The sequence below is a fragment of the Pleurodeles waltl genome, chromosome 2_1 (genome assembly GCF_031143425.1).
Source record: "Pleurodeles waltl isolate 20211129_DDA chromosome 2_1, aPleWal1.hap1.20221129, whole genome shotgun sequence".
Classification (NCBI taxonomy): Eukaryota; Metazoa; Chordata; class Amphibia; order Caudata; family Salamandridae; genus Pleurodeles; species Pleurodeles waltl.
Window position 1 is genome coordinate 825,644,105 of NC_090438.1, and position 23,476 is coordinate 825,667,580.

Genomic DNA, 23,476 nt, shown 5'->3' on the forward strand with positions numbered 1-23,476 from the left:
GTCCAGGAGGAAAGCATTCACCATACTTGTGTCCAGGCTCCACCTCAATAAAAAAAACACAAAAGATACAGGTCCAGTAAGGAGTCTGTCTCTGGTTAAAGCACTGGACGTTAATCTATGTGCCCAGGAAGGTAATGGTCTTCTTTATTCTGCATTTATAGTATTTCCCTGTTTCTCTGTCTCGTGCCAGGGCAATATTTGTTCTTTGTGCCACTTGATTTCATAGTTCTCCATCTAGCTTTAATGCCAGGAAGTAGAGATTGATTGGCCATTTTGGACACATGGAAGTAGCGTGCTAGCAGTGGGAGTGGGAACAGCGACAATAAGAAACTGCTTTTTCGGGGTTGGATCAATGGACTGTGAGGGATCCTTTGCCCATTGAACCCTGGGTGTATCCCTGGGGGACGAAACACTATTTTGTTATAGGCACACAATTTGCTGTTGCAACCAAATAATGATGTGATGTATTCAAACAGACCCTTAAGAGTTCAAACGTTTTATCAGTTTCTCCTCTAAACATCTTGTAAAACTTGTGGCCAGTCTATTTCGACCTACGTAGTAAAGTGGATAGTTTGAGGAGAGAACACCTGTCTCGACCCTCAAGTCCTGCGACAGAAAATCAGACTTGGTTGGTGCATTAAGAGGCTGGTGTTGAAACAGTTTCCATAGCTGCTTGAAGCTAGAAGTTCATCCTTAGTGGGGCATAGAGTGCTATCTAATTTGTGGCTGCATGTGTTCTGATTTTGCACCCCAGTAGTTATGTCTGCATGTGCAATAATTCCACTCTCAGTGGAAAAAAATCTAGTTACAGTAGTAATCATTGCTTAATCTCCAAATAGAATACAGATATTTGAGTCATTTTCATAGACTTAGGGGAAAAAAGAAAATGTTATGGAGAGCCTAGTCTGGCAGTTGATGCCAACACAGACCTAGTGGCTAGAAATTACTTGCACTGATGCCAGCTATGTCCTACAGTGCCTGAGATAAGCAAACTGTTTCTGCTTTGGAAGAGTCAATGAGCGGATTTAGCGAAAAATGACCATTAATGTTGTTGGGTATTAAACTGTCAAGAAATGCATAGTGTTTTAACGTACACATGCCAAGGCAGCGCAGCATGGTTTGTCTGAGCGTCTGGATGGTGTCTTGGAATCTGAAAACACTGTATTGTGAAGGATTAATCTGTGTTTGCTATTTACTCGGTGTCCAATTAAAATCAAGGCTGCTTATCAGGCGTAGAAAGCAGAAGAAAACGTCAGCATCCATTACATTGTGTCAGGTTTTTAATTCTGTTTTAATTCAACAAATTGGCATTTCCACCATGTGTAGTTTGTGCACAAGTTTTCTAGTTATTATTAATTTTTTTTACCAAAATGTTGTTAGATCACAGTATACCTTAATAAATGGCTTTCTAGATTTGCTTGCTCCTTTATTACAGAATGCTGTGCAGGGCATCCAGATCACATTGGTTTAGTTCTGTGTTGACAATGCAGCTGTTTGTTTGCCAGTTATTACGAGTTCTTTAACATATGCATAGGATAGGCTTAGAGTGGGATTTGGCTTCACCCCACAGGATTATTGGCCCCTCACCCCTTGATATTGACTCAATCAATCACTCAAGCATTTGTAAAGCACGCTACTCACCCACTAGGGTCTCAAGACGCTAATGGGGGGGGGGGGAAGGATTGCTACTGCTCGAATAACCAGGTCTTGAGGTGTTTCCTGAATGTCAGGAGGTCCTGAGTCAGTCGTAGGTGGACGGGGAGAGAGTTCCAGGTTTTGGCAGCGAGGTGGGAAAAGGATCTGCCGCCGGCTGTAGTTCGGTGGATGCGAGGGGCGGTGGCTAGGGCGAGGTTGGCAGAGCGGAGTTGGCTGATGGGAGTGTGGAAGGTGAGTCGCTCGTTGAGGTAGGCAGGGCCCGCGTTGTGGAGAGCTTTGTGGACATGGACGAGGAGTTTGAAGGTGATCCTCTTGTTGACGGGAAGCCAGTGTAGGTCTCTGCGGTAGGCCAAGATGTGGTCGCGGCATGGGATTTTGAGGATGAGGCGTGCAGGGGCATTCTGTATATGTTGCAGTTTCTTCTGGAGCTTAGCCGTGGTTCCTGCATAGAGCACGTTGCCGTAGTCCAGTCTGCTGCTGACGAGGGCGTGGTTGACCGTCCTTCTGGTTTCGGTGGGGATCCATCTGAAGATCTTGCGAAGCACGCAGAGGGTGTTGAAGCAGGAAGATGAGACAGCGTTGACTTGCTGGGTCTTGGTGAGCGATGAGTCTAGGATGAAACCTAGATTGCGAGCGTGGGTGGTGGGTGTTGGTGCGGTTCCTAGAGTGGCTGGCCATCAGGAGTCGTCCCATGCGGAGCGGTTGGAGCCGAGGATGAGGATCTCTGTCTTGTCAGAGTTAAGTTTGAGGCGGCTCTTCTCCATCCAGTTGGCGATAGCATGCGGTCCGTCGTGGAGGTTGGTTTTGGCGGTGACGGAGTCCTTGGTGAGTGAGAGGATCAGCTGGGTGTCGTCGGCGTAGGAGACTGGTGTTGTAAGTGGTGTTGTGTGCCAGCGAATTGAGATTACTAGCCCACACCACTGCCACTGACTGTGCCTTAGGCGGCTCTCATTTGCTACCTGAGAGAGTAAAGTGCTAGCATAGGGGTACTTGGTGCCCAGTAAAGAGGCGGTTGTGGACCGATTGTGAAGGACTTATCCCTTGCTAAAAAATAATCAATTTTCTTACAGAGGCCTTCTTATGTTATGCCTCTTCATAGGTTGTACCACCTTCGGTCCCAGCTGTGGGAGCAAGTAACTATGCCCTGGTATGCAGGCATTCTTCCATTTATGAGTGTTGGGGATTTTTACGAGGGTGCCTTTTCAATGCTATAATTTCAGGATAAATGATTTTATTGACTAGTAATTAACAAAATTACATTGCTCCTTTACTGACGATGGCTATGGGCAAGAGGTGCAAACCAGAAAAAGTGACTGTTTTAAGATTGCGGTGCAGGCAACTTATTAAGCGTAAAATAAACGTCTGATGAAGAGGTGCCTTGTTTGCACGCAGGCACGTAAAGTAATGACCTTAAAAATATCCACAACGTTATATATACCAGAGAGATCTGCATCCTTCGCAGTGCTAAAGATAATTGATAAACAGACCACATCAATAGGTTAGAGGTTATCTTGTTGTGACATAAGTTTCTGGGCCTAAAGTGATTAGGCTGCGCATTCAATCTCACTATCTTGGGAGAATGACCAGCACTGAAAGGTTCTCGCGCATCGGTTGGAAATGTATGTTAAACATTGTTTACTTCGCCCTCGTCATCTGTCCATTTCATTCATCCCTTTAATGTGGTAGCTTAACAAGACTTCATTTCTACCCCCTATAGCCCTAGATCTGTGGCTTCCCAGTGTGGCCCAGGCTGCACACACTCCCAGGGCTGCCCTCTGGCTGGGCACGCGCCTTTTAGCTGTTTGTGTTTAGTCGAAACTCTAGTTATAATTTGTGTGCCAATATCTATCGCACTGCTGCGCCCCAAAACAATACAGGGGCAACTTTCTGGTCACACATGCACAGCACCACCCGCATGGGATCGCAATAAATACAACTTTGTGCCAAACACGGTGTAACATGCACATCTGAAAAATGTGCCTCAGTGCCTCACATTTGAGTACGAATGCTGCAAGTACAAATGTGTTGCATATGATTTCCAGTTTTTTTTATTTTATTTTTTACACAAAAGGCATTATATGCTATACCCAAGAAATGCGAGAGAAGCAAATTAAACATTTCAAAAGCTGTATGCACTGTACTTTGGAGTATTATCAATTTTCGCCAATCGGTGCACACCAAGCACTTTGCATGTTTTTATTTCCTAATTTTTTTTCCGGACCGGAATAACTCAAATGTTGCATATGCCATTCATAGGAGAGAAACAATTCTAATATTCCGCAGATTTTCATGAAAGATTAACACGGGTGTCTGGTGTGTTTTAACTGTAGCAGCGATGTGTATATTACTGTATTCTACGGTTTGTATGGAATGAGCAATAAAACGATTGCTGTAAATCTTAAACTAACTGCATCCAGATTATGAATACATATTCTCACTGCAAACACCTTTTCCTGGCCCTTTGATAGCCCTTCGTATGATCTTAACAGGTAACTTTCTACTAATATAGTCGTCAAAGTACTTTTTCCTTTTGTTTCATTGATTCTTCTCAGTGTAATCTTTAGCACGATAAAGTTCTCCCTCAGTAGCCCACAATTGAATGAAATAACTCAAGGAACAAAGCAGAAGAATCATCTGTCAAGCTACTTTGTTTCTAACCCAGGGAATGTAGGGCCCTGTGGTTAAAAAAATATGAAAGTACAATTCTAGGTTATGTCTAATGCATCCCTGGCCATAACACTTCTAGTCCACTGCTTGCAGCTCCCCTCAGTTATTATTTATTCATGACTGGACCCTCGGACATTTCCCACAGCTGGTGCCGAGATTTTGTCCTGTTTCAGTACAACTGTTTTTCCTTGCCTGGGTTTGTATTCGATAAGCTAAATCAGTAAGCACTGGCAAAGCCATTGTGTCGCCTTTTGAACCTCGGCAAAATGCATTTGCTGTTGTTCTGGAACACCCATCAAAAGAAGGGAAAATAATAAAAAGAAAAAGGACATGAGCTCATGTCCTTTCGTAGGTGAATGCATGTATAAAGACATGCTCATAGGTGTCACCATGCATGTGTGCACCTCCAAAATGATGCAAGCGCCTGTTTTTTTTATTTTATTTACCAATCCGAGAAGAATCAGTCAATAGAAAAATGAAATGCGAGTAATGCAAAAGTACTTTATTAAGACACATACTGACGGAAATGTGCTGCCTTGCTCTACCAATAATGTATTAAATACATGACCTGCAGGACCAAGGTCAAAAGAGGGAGTGGGTGGGGGACACAAAAAATGTACAAATAAAGGCGGATGCTAGCTAAAGAGAAAAAGCAGCACAGGAGGGAGAGAGCGCCACAGGATGCGGGGGGAAAGCACATGAGGGAGACAGCCTCTTGGAGGGAGATTGGTGGTGAAGAAGCACACGAGAGAGAAAGCAACACATGAGAAAGAGAGCAAAGACGAGCAGCACAGGGTTGGAAAGCATAGGTGGGAGAGAGCTGGAAAATATAAACACCAACACAGAGTGGAAGAGCTCAATGTTTCCTAAGAAGCCTACAGCCTAATACTGTCATTAAGATATCAGGGGCCCAAGAGGTGAAGAAAAGTAAATCAGATAAACATAGAAATGCACTTGTTAGTACCTTGCATACTCGTATCTCAAGAGAAGCCTTGTTGTCTTAATTCTCTGGGAATAACGGCCCCTGCTATTCAAGCTAGGGCGATGAAATGCACTCCAAGTCCAAAAAGCACCCCAGCTTATGTTTGAGAAGGAAATATTACTGCATTACTATGTGTGCATATTGTAAAAGAAAGTAATTCAATAAACATTTATGCAGTGGTGGCTTGTGGGAGGGATGAGGGGCAGGGCCGTGCGTGGCAGAGGGAGGGTGGAGAAATAAAATAAAATATTAATAAAAAATAAAACTTACCTAAATGCCGTGCTTCTCTGCTCCTCCGTCCTCTAGTCATGTGCAGGCACAGGCTCCCAGCCTGCCCTGCGGTCAATCCTGACGCTGCTCAGGGCAGCATTAGAATTGGCTGGGAGCAACCAGCCAGGGTGCTTCCAGGCAGACTGGGAGACTTTGCTAGCTCTCTCCAGCCCGGTAACAGTGTTGCTGGGCTGGAGAGAGCCCACTGCGCATGTGTGTTTGGCCGGCCCGAGACGGCCGGCTAGACACACATGCACTCCCCTCACTGCTCGTCACAGTCCGTAGCCCCGCCCCTTTCAATACAAAACAATAATAAACCTAGTTTATTATCGTTTTGTATTAAAGGGTTTGCAGCTGCTGGTGGGGGAGGGTGGGCGCTCCTCTGCCCTAGTGGAGGAGCCGCCCCTGCTTTTATGTTAATTATATTGTGGCTCGAAATAATATTATGTATATGAATTTTGGATGATCTTCACCAGTTGGGTAGCAAGTTTGTTGTTGTTGCTATAGTTATTTCCACTTTTTTGCCAGCCCATATATATGTTTTTTTACAGGGGCCCTCTTTTGTTGAGTTAACTTTACTGTTGCAGCGTTTTGCTGTTGCTGAAGGAGCATATCTTTGTCACTCATAGTACGTCCCTTAAAGACAAAGGACTACTATAGAAATGTGTGTCTGAGGTCCCAAAGATGTTTTCACTTTTAGGGTTTTTAATATTGCCAACGGTCCACCAGCTTCTCCAACAATTGGGTCTTGCAAAAGCACTGACGAAACAAAACGAGCATTGGCAAAGCAACAAGTCTGGGAACAAATGTCAGACCTGTTGGCTTCGCAAGTGCTTGTATCTCTTGTATGTGTATTAGTTGTTTTTTTTGGTAATTATGTATTGCGCACTGCTGTGCTGTTCCCGGAATTTCACGCTTTTTTTTTTTTTTAAACATCTTCAGTTCAAGCGCACAGGTTTGGCCCGTGGGCGATTTGAAAGCCAGTCTGTCTCATTTAACGCGACACGGAAAACTATGTATGCAGATTAGCTGACTGCGCACATTCCGTCTATGCTTTCTTTTATGAATCTCTTTTATTGGAAATAGATGTGAAATAAGAAAGGTCACATAGCGGATTACATCATCCTCATTAAGCTGTCCACAGTGTAATTTCTGGCAAAGTGCTACTTTACTTAGACTATTAGTTTAATAACTCATTCAAACGCTCCCCATCCTTTCCGGGGCCTCATTACACCATCTAAATTGGCTTTTGCTTGGTATGAAATTTAAATATAGGCCGATGTAAATGTAATGGATTGGAAAAGACCCCAGCCATGTTTTGTTAGCAGGACTTTCCAAGAAGCTATTCTTTTGGTTTTATACTAGTGAAAGCACAGATTTGTGGTTCTACTGTCTGCAGTTTTCCTCGTGTTGTTGTCTTACAGCGATACGTTTGTCCATATTATTTACTGCCTCTGTTTTCTAGTGTTCCGTGTACCAGGTGGTCTCAGCAGAACTCCGTTTATCAGCCGCAGAGGATGAAGGATGATGTGACCATGCTGAGATTCAAGCTCGTGATCTGCACGTTTCACGCAGATCTCGGCTGCGAGCATTGCACTCTGATCTATCTCATTGGCTGATAACTCAGCGCACAGTGAAGATCATGTGCCGTTTCGTTTAGTAAAGCCTTTTTTTCTGCAGACTTAACACATGCCTTCCTTATGGCTCGGAATGCTGTTGTAGCGTCAGGTATTTGCCATGCAGCACATGATCCTCCTCCATGGCAATCCTATGACGCATCCTGTTCCTGCTTCCCCCATCTTCTTGGTTTATGTTTTTTCTGAAATTGTCCTAATTAAATTTTTCTGTTAACTGGGAAATAGAATAAGTTGGCATGTAGGTATTTCCTGTAAATGATTTCCATTTTTTGTGTAACTTTTTTTTTTTTTTTTAATACCAACCAAAACATAACAGAATATAATAAAAACTATTTTTCAACCATGTAGCAATTATACATTTAGCAACATAACAGGTTCCATTTCTTTGTGAATCCTATATTTGCGGAATATTTCTGCCATAGAGCTGGGAGGAAAAAAATGGGAAGATATCCTCACACCTGCCAAGTACTAATTCATGTTTGCAAACTTGTTGTCTGGTGTTGGGGCATCCTCATTTCTATCCAGTATCCTGATGTACCATTTTGGCTACCAGCGGAAAAAAAATTGCCAATAGTTTCGATGCTATCTGAACATACTGCATACAGTTGTAAAGTAGAGGAATGTGTACTCTGGCCAACTTACTTGGTCATAGATTCTACTTGGCCAGGATGTGTAAGACCAAGTGTGACGTTCAGAAGTCAATTGGCTATGACCATCGACCAGCACCTTGGCATCGATGTACAACAAAGATTTTGGGTGGTGTGACATATTCCTTCTCTCTGGCTTATCAGCCTTTTGTGTCTATTCCATCATGACCTACCTCAGATCACTCCTAAGCAGGCCCTCTGTCATAGTCAGCTGAAACAAATTCACTGTAGGCTTATCCTCTGTACCAGACAGTTTCATATACAAGCATTGGAAATACCAATAGGTCTGGGTTATACCTGATATGCTGTTGTGGGCAGAAGTAGAATATGAATGACACTCTAATAGAACAATGGCTGACAAGAACTAACCCAAAGCATCGCTTGATAACTGCATATGTATTTTCGTGATTTTCTTTTCTTTTATTACTACAAGAGCCTGCAAGACATTTAAAGGTGTCAGGTCAGACCTATAAGTACTTCAATACACAGAGCTAAATATTATAAATGTGTACTAAATAACTGTTGGTAACCATTGTATAACTCTTCCTAACAGGGTCTAGCAAGGATTATCATAGTGGAATTCTTCTACCCATGGTATTTGTCAAATGGGGTAATCTGTACCAAAACCCTTGCCTATAGGCTTTTACACAGTTTAATAACAACCTACCTATTCCTATTGATCTTAACACGTGTCCCCAATAAATATGCAGAGTTTATTGCCTTTGTGGTAACTTTTCATAATAGAAGGATCGAACCTTTGGCGTCTGATTGAACTTATCCTATTGGACCAATCATACATGCAGCCTTTAACCTTGGCTTGACACCCTAACCGGCAGAGGCCTACAGTGCTGTGCTAAGCCTGTTGACAGTTATTGTTTTACACAGAATCTCACAGATTGCCGTAGCAGACGAGGATTTACAAGTTGGTTAAGCCTTCTGACAAACCATTGGGGTAGAAAATGTGTTAACTGTAAGTGTATACATACAGGGAGTGCAGAATTATTAGGCAAATGAGTATTTTAACCACATCATCCTCTTTATGCATGTTGTCTTACTCCAAGCTGTATAGGCTCGAAAGCCTACTACCAATTAAGCATATTAGGTGATGTGCATCTCTGTAATGAGAAGGGGTGTGGTCTAATGACATCAACACCCTATATCAGGTGTGCATAATTATTAGGCAACTTCCTTTCCTTTGGCAAAATGGGTCAAAAGAAGGACTTGACAGGCTCAGAAAAGTCAAAAATAGTGAGATATCTTGCAGAGGGATGCAGCACTCTTAAAATTGCAAAGCTTCTGAAGCGTGATCATCGAACAATCAAGCGTTTCATTCAAAATAGTCAACAGGGTCGCAAGAAGCGTGTGGAAAAACCAAGGCGCAAAATAACTGCCCATGAACTGAGAAAAGTCAAGCGTGCAGCTGCCACGATGCCACTTGCCACCAGTTTGGCCATATTTCAGAGCTGCAACATCACTGGAGTGCCCAAAAGCACAAGGTGTACAATACTCAGAGACATGGCCAAGGTTAGAAAGGCTGAAAGACGACCACCACTGAACAAGACACACAAGCTGAAACGTCAAGACTGGGCCAAGAAATATCTCAAGACTCATTTTTATAAGGTTTTATGGACTGATGAAATGAGAGTGAGTCTTGATGGGCCAGATGGATGGGCCCGTGGCTGGATTGGTAAAGGGCAGAGAGCTCCAGTCCGACTCAGACGCCAGCAAGGTGGAGGTGGAGTACTGGTTTGGGCTGGTATCATCAAAGATGAGCTTGTGGGGCCTTTTCGGGTTGAGGATGGAGTCAAGCTCAACTCCCAGTCCTACTGCCAGTTCCTGGAAGACACCTTCTTCAAGCAGTGGTACAGGAAGAAGTCTGCATCCTTCAAGAAAAACATGATTTTCATGCAGGACAATGCTCCATCACACGCGTCCAAGTACTCCACAGCGTGGCTGGCAAGAAAGGGTATAAAAGAAGGAAATCTAATGACATGGCCTCCTTGTTCACCTGATCTGAACCCCATTGAGAACCTGTGGTCCATCATCAAATGTGAGATTTACAAGGAGGGAAAACAGTACACCTCTCTGAACAGTGTCTGGGAGGCTGTGGTTGCTGCTGCACGCAATGTTGATGGTGAACAGATCAAAACACTGACAGAATCCATGGATGGCAGGCTTTTGAGTGTCCTTGCAAAGAAAGGTGGCTATATTGGTCACTGATTTGTTTTTGTTTTGTTTTTGAATGTCAGAAATGTATATTTGTGAATGTTGAGATGTTATATTGGTTTCACTGGTAATAATAAATAATTGAAATGGGTATATATTTTTTTGTTGTTAAGTTGCCTAATAATTATGCACAGTAATAGTCACCTGCACACACAGATATCCCCCTAACATAGCTAAAACTAAAAACAAACTAAAAACTACTTCCAAAAATATTCAGCTTTGATATTAATGAGTTTTTTGGGTTCATTGAGAACATGGTTGTTGTTCAATAATAAAATTAATCCTCAAAAATACAACTTGCCTAATAATTCTGCACTCCCTGTATTTTAATTTTATGACTGCCTGTCCCATGAGTTCATTGTAGGAAAGCCTATGTGCTGACAGTACCTGAAAGGAAAAGCCTTAGGCAAAGCACAGTAGGGTAGTAAGGGTGAAAGGTGCCGCACATCTAGGCAGTAAAACAATAATTTTAGACAAGTAACAAAGTGACTGCAAAGTCTGGTGCAAATTGGCCCAGTGCCTTACTACCCGGTAGGCACCAAACAGGGTATTGGAATACCCAAAGACAAAATTGAACAAATTGGCCACAGCACACAGAAAGTATAGTCCAGTAGTATGGTAGGGATAAATATCCCTTATAGTATGTTGCTACGATGCAAAGTTGAATGGAGTCTCAAGTCCTGTTTGTAGAGGGTGTCTTTTATTTGTAGAAGCTGGAGATCATTGTGTCATCAGCGAGATACAGCCAACACGTGTTTCGTCACAACAGTGACTTTATCAAGGCTGGGCCAGCCGGCCAGGATGGTGCGTAATGAAGGTAAGTAATGCGGGAGCCTCGTGATCAGTTGAGTGGGCTCAGGGACGTCAGTGGTGACTTCTTAAAGTAGGCCTAATGAAAGTACTCTTTCAAGACAGCGTGTTGACACACGTCGCCTCGCCTTTTAAGGTTCCAACCACAGGCTTACCAGGGTCTGCATTCATCATCTTTTCCCACTCAACCATACTCTCATTAGGCCTACTTTAAGAAGTCACCACTGACGTCCCTGAGCCCACTCAACTGATCACGAGGCTCCCGCATTACTTACCTTCATTACGCACCATCCTGGCCGGCTGGCCCAGCCTTGATAAAGTCACTGTTGTGACGAAACACGTGTTGGCTGTATCTCGCTGATGACACAATGATTTCCAGCTTCTACAAATAAAAGACACCCTCTACAAACAGGACTTGAGACTCCATTCAACTTTGCATCGTAGCAACATACTATAAGGGATATTTATCCCTACCATACTACTGGACTATACTTTCTGTGTGCTGTGGCCAATTTGTTCAGTGCTGACAGTACCTGGTAGTTACAGATTCAATGTCGTCAGAGCTATTTTAGCCTTTCATGGTTAGAAGGTCCATTAATTGCTTACCAGTGAACAGGGTAACATTTATTTAAACACAAATTAGTTCGTTGTTGGGCTTACGTTGTAATTTTACTTCTCCCATTATCAATTAAAATGGTGCCTTCCAATACGTGTTTGTCGTCAGTTCCCTTGTTAATGCTACGTACATGCAGTTTTTATACGATAAAATGTCCTTTTATCTAATGATTTTGAAATGCCTGATCTTCATATGAAGCATCCATGTATGGTCATACCGGAGCCTTCAGCGCGGCATTATCACGTGTCTCCGTTCCTCTCGGAGGCCTTCTGCATGTCCATAAAAAAGGAGCCAGGCATTTACTCTTAGTCTTCAGTTCCCTCAAACTCCCACAGATTCTCCGCCACGGGAGGGGGTCTCTTGTATTTGGTTGAGATCAAACTTTATACTGAATTATTAACTCCTGTCCAAAAATCTGAATCCTTATCTGCATTTGTGATTGAGAAAAGAAGTGCAATTGCGATGTGTTAAGGTAACTGCTATAGTTTGTCACCTGAATTATTTTCATGGTGTTCTAATGCTGACCCTACTAGACCACAAAGCCCACATGATTAATGTAATGGCTACTAGGAGTACCCGCATATGCATTTAATACCTCAAACATGGGCGCCTGTGACCTTCTGGCAGGTGGTTGACACATTCTGTGTCACTGGGAGGATGCAACTGTTAGCATTCTGCTCGCTTTTTTCCCGTGTGTTGACGGGCCTGCTGAGGATGTTGTGACGCGAGCATGGCTTGGCTGATGGAACTCTCCAGTTCATTACACGGTGCGTTGTGTACAGCCCCTTCTGGCTGAGATGCTTCTGCTGCAATGAAAAGGAAGCGCATTTCTTGTTTGGTGATCTGCTGATTATTGGACTAAGTTTAAACTATCAAATACACTTGAAAAGGCTTCACATCCTGATGTAAGGGTAACTGGACAGGTATGAGGGGTAAGGATGGATGGCGGGGGCTGTAACTGGATGAAGTGTGTGTAGTTAGGGAAATAACCTCGCCTTCTCACAACACACCAACAGCATGAACACAAGCAGGGAAAAACGTTTGGCAACATGCAACTGCCTGCATCAGTTATTCATCATCATGTGACAAATGATCAGCTTTAACCTACTCAGTTAGGAAACTGAAAATACATACTTTAACACTTCAATCCAAAGACCCAGACAGTTTATAGATAATCGGAGGAAATCAAAACCATGTCGAGTTTCTGTTAAGTGAGGTTGAGAGGTCATTTTTTTCAACTATGATTGCACTAATATGTGATACTGGCTACAGGTGTTTCTTGTTTTAAACACATGGAGAAGTTAGTTTGTTTAGTCGGTCGTTCTGAACCCCAACAAGTTGCAATACCATTGTGTCTACACTGCAACCACCAGTATGGGAGGCTGTACACAAGACTATCAGACATATCAGTCCTGCAAGTATTTTTGGGTTTAAAAGAGAGCAAAAAATGTTTGTATATGCAACACTAGTGGCGAGGAAACAGGACCTGAGCTCAGTAGCTGGAACGGTTACTGGTTTAATAGTGATGGTTGTGGTCATAGTTCTTTATGACTAATGGTTAACTGGTGATAGTTGGTTCCTTCCCAGCAAGCTAGTGCCTGAGTTTTTGAGTAGTTTAGTTTGAGGTGGGTCACATGCATCTAGAGGTCGATTGGTAGTGGACTATGTTGAAGGCCTCTGGAATAGAGAGACAATGGATTTTTTCTAACATCTATATGCTTTGATAGTCATTAGAGCGGTAGTAGAGATTAAATTAGGATATTAGAGCAGGGGTAGATACCAAGTAAGAAAGTAGCAGTGGCCGACCCTAGCGGAACAACAGCTGCAGTTTGGAATGGTGCAGAGACAAGGGAAAAAGTGAAAGGATGAGAGATGCATGACTGATGTAAGAAGTAAACCATTTTAGTAAAGTTCCCTTAACCCTCTGTCTCCAAGCCTCTGAAGGAGACAACGTTGAGAAACCATACCAAAGCTTTCAAAGGTCAAGGAAGAGGGCTGCGCTTGTGTCAACGATAGTTTGCATATCTAGCCATGTGGCTATCCGTATTGCTGCAGTGCCAACGCCAGGACAGGAATCTAGCCTGACAACTATTTTCTTCACTGAATGCTGGTATTTGATTGAAATTGGATCTCTCATAGAGTTTACTTACGAATGAGCTAATAGGTATGGGCGAATGGTTAGGATGAACTGAAGTACAACAGCCACTTTTACTAAATTGGTTCAGTGTAAAGAAGTTTGAGTTTATCTTGGAGGGTTTTAGTCCCCGAAGAGTGGTTGGTGATGGCTCTGACCAAATGAGAGCACAGCTGATGAAGGTGTTTTGGGAAAGGCGTTGGTGATTCCCTGATGGCACTGGTGAAGTCTTTAAAGACTCTTTAGTGGTCATGGGTTTGGAGATGAGCATCTTTATACATTTTTAGTAGTTGTGCTGGAGGAAGAAATTGGGAAATTAGATTTTCCTCCTCTTTCTTTCCCAGGTTAATTTGACTTTTCTAATGAAGGCTTCAGCCTGAAAGAGTTACTAGATGGAGAGAGTTGGGGGGAGAGTCACTTGTATGTATGCAATCAGGGTTCTTAAATTCATTAATACATTTGTATAATTCCCTTGATGGGGAAGTGGGTTCTGGAACACAACATGAGCAGTGCAGTCTTCGTAGATTCTGAAGGTTATGTGATCAAGAACATTCCTTGTGTGTCCAACAGGCTAATGGCACCAGTAAATGCTGGAACAACATACAAAACCACCTGCTGGTCTTTGATCATGGTTATGGGAAATGTTGCTTTTACATTTTGCCTACAGGTTCACACTCCTTTAACAACTCAGTTGATTTTGCTCTGTGCCTGACTCAACGCTCAGTCCTCTAGCACTGGCTCTATTTGGGTGCACCCGTAGCCTAGTTCTCGAAGACTTTGTAAGTTGAAAGTGCATTTTTCAGGTTGTATTTCAGAGACCATTTTTGACATAGCATGTATAAAGATCAGAGTCTTGATTCTATGTCTTCCCATAGCTCCCGATGGTGGGCTATTATTGGAGGCCTAATACTTTTATTTTGTGCAGAACAGACCATACTGATAGCTGACAGACTGCTTGGATGCAATATACTTGACATTTCCACCGTTAACCGGGCCATTGACCAGCCTAGTCTACGGATCCTGTTTACATTTCTTCCTCAGCAGTATTAACAGTCAAAATGCAGCATAATTGCTATCGTGAATGTTATTTTATATGACATACCTTTCATATTCGTGTTTGGACGTATTATGTTTTAGCATTGCACAGCGGCATACCAGAAAAATATAGTCATGTGTCCTCACATGATTTAGAACCATTCCTGATTTCTCCTTATTGGTAAAGCTGGGGCAAAGTAATTTAATATAATGTGTGTGTCTCAAGGAATTTGTGTTATGCTGTGTTTGACTTCCCCACACATAATGTAGTTGTTAATCGCGCCACCCAAGCCATTTTGCATCAGGGTTTTGGTGGACAATGTGTTTTTACCGCCTGTCCTTTCAGAGCTAGCATCTAAACTGATGGCGCGTCCGTGACGGAAGGCGAGATGAAGGGAAGCCAGAAATGCTTCACAACGGGTTTTATCTGATATGTGATATTGAAACAGGTGTCTCTGTTGTAACACACTGTTTTGTTTATACATTGCAGAGTGCCTGGAATTACAGTTGCTACAGATATCATCTGTGGTTTTCCAGGGGAGACGGACGAAGATTTTCAGGAGACGATGAAGCTGGTCGAGCAGTACAAGTTCCCAAGTCTCTTCATTAATCAGTTTTACCCACGTCCGGGCACCCCGGCTGCCAAAGCGATGCAGGTCCCAGCCCACGTGGTAAGAACATATTGTGTGGCATGCATATAATTACGATTCCCTCTTGTGTTTTTTTGGTCTTTGTAGCTGAATACACCCCCCCCCCCCCCTTCATAATTTACCTTCCATCGAGGGGATCTGCCTGCACCACATTTTCTGGGTGGGGGTGTGGTGGCTGGTATCTTGAGATGTTAGGGTAAGTTTCTAATGCGGTACAGCCTCATAGATTGACACTGAATAACAGCATAAACCGAGTGACGCTGTTATGCACCCAATTTACAAGGGGCATGCTTCAAAATAAAGATACCATTTGTGCAAAATATTTGACTCTAGAAATAATGTATCGACTAAAATCATCTAGTAGGCTGGCTGAAAAAAGTCCCTGGTCTGTGTGATGCTACAGTGCTAGAAACTGTGTGGTGTGTTTCTGCATATGACGAGGTGTTGGCACGCTGAATGGCTACTCTCTAACCCAAAGTTAGTGGTTGTATGTGTTATACCAGCCCAATAAAATAGGTTATTTAAAATGTATATTAATAAATGTGCATTTTTATTGCTACGGAACAAAGTTCACACTCTGCTATTACAGAGCAGTGTAACTAATGTGAGAACATTCTCCTTTCACCTCACAGATTGCATGTTACTGTGACTTTTCAGATGAAAAATATGCATGTATTCCCAAGGAGTTAATCACTATGGTTTTATTTCATTTCATGGGTTAATTCCATCGTACCCTTGTTTCACTTAAATGCCTTAGTTTATTACCACTGTACAGGAGCAACCAGCATGGCATACACCACATATGTGGATCCATAGAGGGTAATATGCTGTTTGTTACCATTGTTAATGGAGGGTATCATGACCCACAGAAGATAGCAACGGCCTGGAGTAATGGTCGCTCCCACTCAGCAACGGTAATAAATGTAAGTTCTCTCAATATGTTTGAGTGTATATACAATAAATATTACTGATAGCCTTTTCTTTCATGTTTTGAAACTAAATAAATGCCTGCATCCTAGTAAAAGGATGCAGTGATTGTTTATTTTTTACCCAGTATCTAAGAAGTCAATTATGTGCAATATTGAATGATTCCTTGTGATCCCGTCTTTTCTTCACCAGTTTATTGATTTGAGCGAATACTCAATTTTAAGGAAAATGATGCATTTGCAGCCTTTTCCCAGGCACCTCATGCAGTTAGTACTAGCTGTAGTTCGTGGTTTCTTGTCCCCTCATCAGCATGCATCATAGATCCCTGTCAGCCCTTTTTTAGATTCTTTGTGGGCTCATAAGGCTTATGGGGCCTAGGAGGTAACACCGTAACTTAAGTTGCACTTGATTACATTATTTTAAATCAAGCTTGCACTTCAAAATCAATGCTGCAAATGCCATTTTTAAATCAACTGAACTTATTCAGTGCTAAATATGCATAAATGGATTGTTTAATTTGGATGCCCGAGATGCTTGTTTTTTTACTTTTGGGTCTAGACTTTATTGGAGTATTCCTATTTTAGTTTGCATAGACTTGCCAACTTTGTCTTGGTACACAGTTTCATCCATTATCAGAAATATGTAAGAGGTATGGCCTATGACAATAGTGTCTAAATTCCTTTGACAGACTCGACCAACACGAAATGGACTCCTGTTTGAGTGTAGTGTGAGGACTCTTCTATCTGTAGCTTGGGTATTCCCTTAAAGCATTGTTGGTCTGTTCAGCCAACTACAGTGCAACCATCCGGTCTGTGTTTTCTGTATGTAGGTCCTAGTACGGTCTAGTGCGGAGCTAAGGATTTCACCACCACTGTCTTTATGGTTATACAAAGATAGCATAATTGTATTATGGGGTAGGGAAGGCAAACCAGAGCTTCCACTGAATCAGAGCTTGGCTAGTCTTTCCAGAAGAGGCAATGGTTTACTTAGATTTCCTTGGCTCGGTTTTGGTATCCTAACGAGTACAGGGTAACTCCTGCAGAAGATGAAGGAGGCATGAGATAACTTGATGTACAAGCAAGGCATTTCCTAAGATATAATAGTTGATAAAAAGCCAAAATTGAATTTAAGTAGCCCAACTGGTATGAAACTAATGGACCAGCCTAAATTAAAAAAATAGCCTTGAGATCACTCCGATCACTCAGAAATTAGTAAACCAGTATTTTATTAGCTTGATTAAAAATAAAAGTTTTGCTAAAGCTGATGTCCATCCATATGGAAATCCATATGGCCAGGTGTTCCGACTTGAAGCTCTGCTGATGTCATTGTATTCTGAGATAATAATAATGTTCTGGAATGGTAGGTGATTCTAGGTTGGGGATTAGTTGGTGCTGGAGTTGAAGAGGTGGACATGCACTTCTCCAGAGTTGTGGCACAGAGTTAGCCAAGACTAGAAGTGTTTGAAGCATCTTTACAATGTTGTTTTCTTATCTCTTTTTCAAGTGTGTGCCTGCCCTGACAGCAGGCTCACTCTTTGAAATGTACAGATATTAAAAACTAGACCAAGCTACTGTAAATGTGCAGGTCTCTTGTCCTGTTTGCACATAGTTCAGTTGTTGACGAAAGAAATGGGTAGCTGCAATGCTTAATTTGTAAAAGAATAAGAATGGGGGCCTAAATCTTTGATCAGAAGCTCGCAGCTGCGCTATTGAAAATTTGGCTGCCAAGTCCCCTACTGCATAGTTTTGATTCTGCCTCATTAATCCACCATCGGTCACTCTGCCCCATAAACTTACTTTTGCAGGATCTTTTTCATCCACTCATTCTCTCCTTGTCATTTTGTTTTATTTTTCTGTTCCCCCTTCTTTCCACTTTTGTCTTTTTCCTCTCTTGTTCTTGATCAAAGCCTGTTGAGGACAAATAAGTGTCGGTGCCCCCAAAAGAATGCTGGTGGGCCCCACCTGCAACCACCGGCTCAAATTAAGCACTGTGTAGCTATCATGCTTAACCTGATATGATTTCCAATAATACGAAATATAATATCTCTAACTCACTAATTAAACTAATGTTGGCAGCTAAGGAAATCAACGTAAAATCCTGTAGGCAATTGTGCCTAAAAGACCAAGTCTAAAGCGAGGCGCGACTCGCTTCCTCTCCACCAAGTTACCCACTTTTTTTCAGAGCACTTCGTTAACTGAACAGCCGATAAATTAATTAATGAGTTGCAGATATGCTGTTTGGTAATCCTGTAGCTACTGTGGTCTCACTCTGCTCTTTTCCTCAGACTATTTCTTCTGTTCTGTGCTCAACTGTCTGGGATGACCACAGATGAGCTAGGAATGTATGTGAAATACCAAGACCGACCTGGGTGAACGATGAACCATGGGAATAATTTCTTATGGATACATCTACCTCACCTTTTGAATACTCCAAAGCGCCAGCATTCAACAGAATTTTTTCCCTCTAGGTCTCCACGTCGACGAGGACATCACAATAGCATGGCTCTGCATGCAACTCCGTCTGACGTCATCATAGCCATAAGAAGTCCTCACTGACGTCCATTCCCTTTTTTCTGCGCCTTGGACGCGTAGCGTTTTTTTTCTACCTTTCCGAGTTGGTTACACTGTTTCGCGGGAATTAAGGTTTTGTTGTCTCAATAGGTGACAATGTCTCCGCCTAAGAAGTCAGGTTTGAAATCTTATTGGGATTGGGGAGGCCAGATGTCGGTTACGGATCTGCATGAAGAGTGTCTCTGGTGCTTTAACTCTTAAGACGTTGGGAGGCTGTGCTTCGTGTCAGAGTATGAGTCCTAAGGCTCTGAAGGAGAGGGAAGCGAAATTATTATTGGCCAAGATGTAAAAGGACAAGCCAAGCCGTCGCAGGTCCCGCCCTCAGGCGGAGTCGCTGTCTCATTGGTCTTCAAGGTCGCATAAAAGAGACAAAGTCATGGTTCCCGGCATCAGTCTTCTCAAAGTGAGCCCACAGCCTCTATCTCCTCCTCCAAAATTTGCCTGAAGATTCTCTGGTGCCATCTTTAGTGGAGATCCTGGCATTACCTACGACTCTGGTGGCACAGTGTTCTCCGGTGACTCTGCCGGATCAGGAGACTGAAGTGGTCATGCTGATGTCAGGATCTTTTCAACCTCATAAACAGGAACGGGATTATCCTACTTTCCCAGCTCCTGGGACAGATCCAGCAAACTTCTTGAATGCTATGTATAGCATTTTCAACTGGGCAATAACGCCCTCTGGTGCGCTGGCTGGCCCCACGCATCCGTAGTCCATCTCCTTTGGAGGTTTCCCGGCTCCGTATAGGCAGGCTTCGTTCCTGCCCTTTATGCCGAGGAAGGTGACTCCTTTGCTGACCGGCACTCAGCAGGAATCATCGGCGCGGGTACCGACATCAGAGAGGTCACAACTGACATCACGTCACTCTACTCCAACTTGAATGAATTTTATGGCTCCTTTATCTAAGTTAACAACTTCGCCGGTGCCACAACCAACGCCACCGATGTTGGTATATTCTCTGACGCCTTTGCTGGATTCAAGGTTGAGGTCTCGTAGGGAGGCTTTGAGGCTTCTGGAAGAGCAACAATATTTAGACTCCCATCAGGATTAGAAAGAGGGTGAAATTCCTGTGCCATCCCAGTGTTAAAGTTAATATCTCCAGGGGGGTATACCTCTGCCTGAGATGACATTGTACCATAGGTCATAAGAAAGGCAGCTAAAATTTTGGACCTGCCTCTTTTGACAACAGAGTTGAAGTCGAATTTGTTAACAGAAGTCCTTCATTCTTTGATGTCCACTTAAGAGCCGTTACTACCATTTAGCGAGGCCCTGACCGAGCCAGTGTTAGTGGTGTGGCAGAAGCCTGTCTGTTCCAGCAGTGTTGAGATCTATTTCCAGGAGACATAAAACAGCACCAGGAGATACTGTTTTTTTGAGTCAACATCCGACACTGGGGAGCTTGTTGGGCCAGGCTTCTTGTTCTTCTAGATAAGCCCCATATTCCTTTCCAAAAACCCCTACGGATAGGGAATCTAAAAGGGTGGGAAAAATCTTCAAAGAAGATTTTTTTCTTCTGGTAGTATGGCGTTGAAATCCGTAAATGCCATGTCTTTTAGGCAGATATAGCCATCCTTTGATGGATTCAGCCAGGGGTGTGATTCCCAAGTTACCGCAGGATGTTCATGGGCATTTTTCCGAATTTTTAAATGACAGTCAAGCTGCAGCAAAGCAGGTGATTCAATCAGGCCTTGATATGGCAGATTCGGTTGCCAGGGCCATGGGAACATCAATTGCCATGAGGCGACATACCTGGTTAAGGGGATCGGGGTTTTCCTGTGATGTACAGTTCACCCTCATTGATTTGCCTTTTGACTGATTCAGACTGTTTGGTGCCAGAGCCGATTCAGCCTTGGAAATGTTTAAAGAAAGCAAGACAACAGCAAAATCGTTTGCCCTTCAGTCCCTCTCCATGAGCTACAGACCGCTGTGTAGATTCATGGGGTTTGGCTGGAGCTGCTCCTGCCAATTCCCTCTACAGATCCTCTAGAGGACGTGGCAGAGCTGGACAATAAGATGCAGCCCATCAGCCTTCCTCCTCCTCCTCCTATTCTTCTACCTCCTCTTCTAAAGTTTCAGAAATGCAGCCCTATTTCTATCTTCTTAAGCAAGCATGGTTTACCTGTGGGAGGGAGCACAAGTCATTTTTATTTTTACAAGAATGGAAGTCCATAACAACAGACAATTAGGTGTTGAGCATCATGGAAAATGGATGTACCCTTCCCTTCCAAGAGTTTCCCTCTCACCCCCCACCCTCCCCACCCACCCCCCTACAAAGCTTTTGTTTGAAAGAACAGCTAATGCTACTCCAGCAGAAGGTACAAACTCTGCTTTTAAAGGATGCAGTAGAGTTGGTCCCGGAGCGGGAAGGGGATCAGGGATGATACTTAAGATATTCCTGACCCCCAAGAAGGACAGTCGTTTACGGCCCATTCTAGACCTAAGGATTTAGAATTTTTTCCTCAAACAGGGAAATTTCAAAATGCTGACCTTGGCACAGGTGCTTCTTGGACTGGACAAAGAAGACTGGATGGTTTCCATAAACTTACAGGATGTGTATTTTCACATTCCCATTCTACAGTCACACAGGAAGTATCGCCGGTTCACGATAGGGTTGCAACACTACCAGTTTGCTGTCCTTCCGTTCGGTCTTACTTCCACACCTCAAGTCTTAACGAAGGTGATGGCAGTGGTTGCGGCACATCTCAGATGGAGGGGAATACCAGTGTTCCCATACCTGGACGATTGGTTGCTCAAAGCCAAGTTTCCAGAGTTGGTGCTGCATCACTTGCATTTGACAACTCAACTGTTCAATCTGGGTTTTTCCATCAACGTACCCAAATCTCACCTGGAGCCCTCTCAGCGCACCATGTTCATAGGGGCCGTACTAGACACCACAATGAATCATGCCTACCTTCCTCCTGAGATGATTCAAGACATTCAGGTTATGATTCCGATATTTCAGAATAGAGCACTTGGCACAGTCCTAAAGGTCTTAACCTGCTTGGTCTGTTTGCCTTCTGCATTCTGTTGGTCACTCATGCACGCTGGCACATGAGGGCATCTAGGGTGGGAAGCACATCTGTAGATCAGAGGACTTTGGTCTCCAGAAGAACAGTTGTTTCACATCAATCTGTTGGAGTTGCGGGCAATACATCTGGTTCTCAAGGCCTTCCTTCCATTTGCGATTAGTAGGCTCAGGTCTTGACGGGCAACACTATTTCAATGTGAAATGTCAACAAACGGAGGAGTAGGGTCATATCTTCTTTGCAAAAAAGCTCTATGACTCTAGTCCTGGAATCAGGACCATCTGATTTACATTATGCCAAATCACTTAGTCAGAGTTCTGAACATACGTGCGGACAGTCTCAGTCGGCACTTCTCAACCGACCACAAGTGGCGTCTCCATCTGGATGTGGTATTTCACATCTTCAGGTAATTGGGGGACACCTCAGATAGATCTGTGTGCCACTCAAAGGAATGCACACTGCTGGTCATTCTGCAGCCTCCAGTAGCTGATGCAGAAGCATTGGGGGGCGTGTTTCAATTGAGCTGGAGCACACAACTTCTTTACACGGTTTCCCCATACCCTTGATTCCTCGAGTTTTGAGGAAGATTCGCCAAGATCTGGCCCAAGATGTCATAATAGCCCCAGATTGTCCGCGAAAGGTGTGGTACACAGCCCTTCTTCAACTATCAGTATGCCCTCCGCTACATCTCCCTCACAGGGAAGACCTCTTCTCACAGTCGCAAGGGCAGGTTTTATATCTCCCACTCCAGAGCTTGCACCTACATGCCTGGAGATTGAACGGGGCAACCTAAGTTTGTTTTCTCTTCCTTCTGAAGTGGTAGATGTTATTTTATTGGCCAGGTGACACTCCACCAAGATGGTGTATACTGTTAGATGGGCTAAATTTGTAAAATGGTGCACTGTAAAGGATGTTGACCCTTTGAAAGCCCAGTTATCAAATCTTTTTTGCAGTTTGCACTTTCCATGGCGCAACAGGGTTGTGCAGTTGCAACAGTGAAGGGTTATTTGTCTGCACTGTCTGCTTTTATTTGCTTACCTGATCAACCTTACCTGTTTAAATCTCCTATAGTTTTGAAGTTTATTAAGGGGCTCGCCAATATGTATCCCCCTACTTCATTAGTTGGCCTCCACAGGGCTTGGTCGCCCCACTCACTGCTGCCGCTCCTGCCTGCCTTTGCCGCCTCCTGCCTGCAGATTCCTTCGCTCGCTCGCTGCTCCTGGGATTTCCCGCCGCTGCCTCCCTGCGGCCCCGCCCCCCTGTGATTCCATTCGCCGGACCGCTCCCGCCACCCAGCTGCTCCTCCCTCCCGGCTCCTTACTTATGACGCCCCCAGAGCGACCGCGCAGCGGACGCGCGCAGCGGGAGCTCCGACTGAGCGCCGAAGGTGCGCCAAAGGTAAGCCCGTCTGCGCCTGGACCGCGCCCAGCGCCAGACCCCCTGGTCCTCGCCCTCGCCAGCACACCCTGCACAGCTACGATGCCAGAACCCTCCACGCACTCAACGCCGGCCGAAACACCGCCTGCTACCGAGCCACCCCGAGAGGCACCCACGGACCCTTCACCTGCCTGACCTGCCGCTTCACCAGCCTACGACCCAACACTGCACCTACTAAACCGAGCCCC

At 43.8% G+C, this 23,476-nt stretch overlaps 1 protein-coding gene across 1 annotated transcript in view; it reads left to right on the plus strand.

Moving 5' to 3' along the window:
• Window positions 1–23,476, plus strand: part of CDKAL1 (CDK5 regulatory subunit associated protein 1 like 1) — a 1,931,537-nt gene that overhangs the window by 1,472,888 nt on the left and 435,173 nt on the right. Inside the window, exon 11 of the mRNA XM_069218767.1 lies at window positions 15,171–15,351. Within this exon, the coding sequence (XP_069074868.1) occupies window positions 15,171–15,351 (181 nt within the window). The remainder of the gene's footprint in view (window positions 1–15,170; window positions 15,352–23,476) is intronic.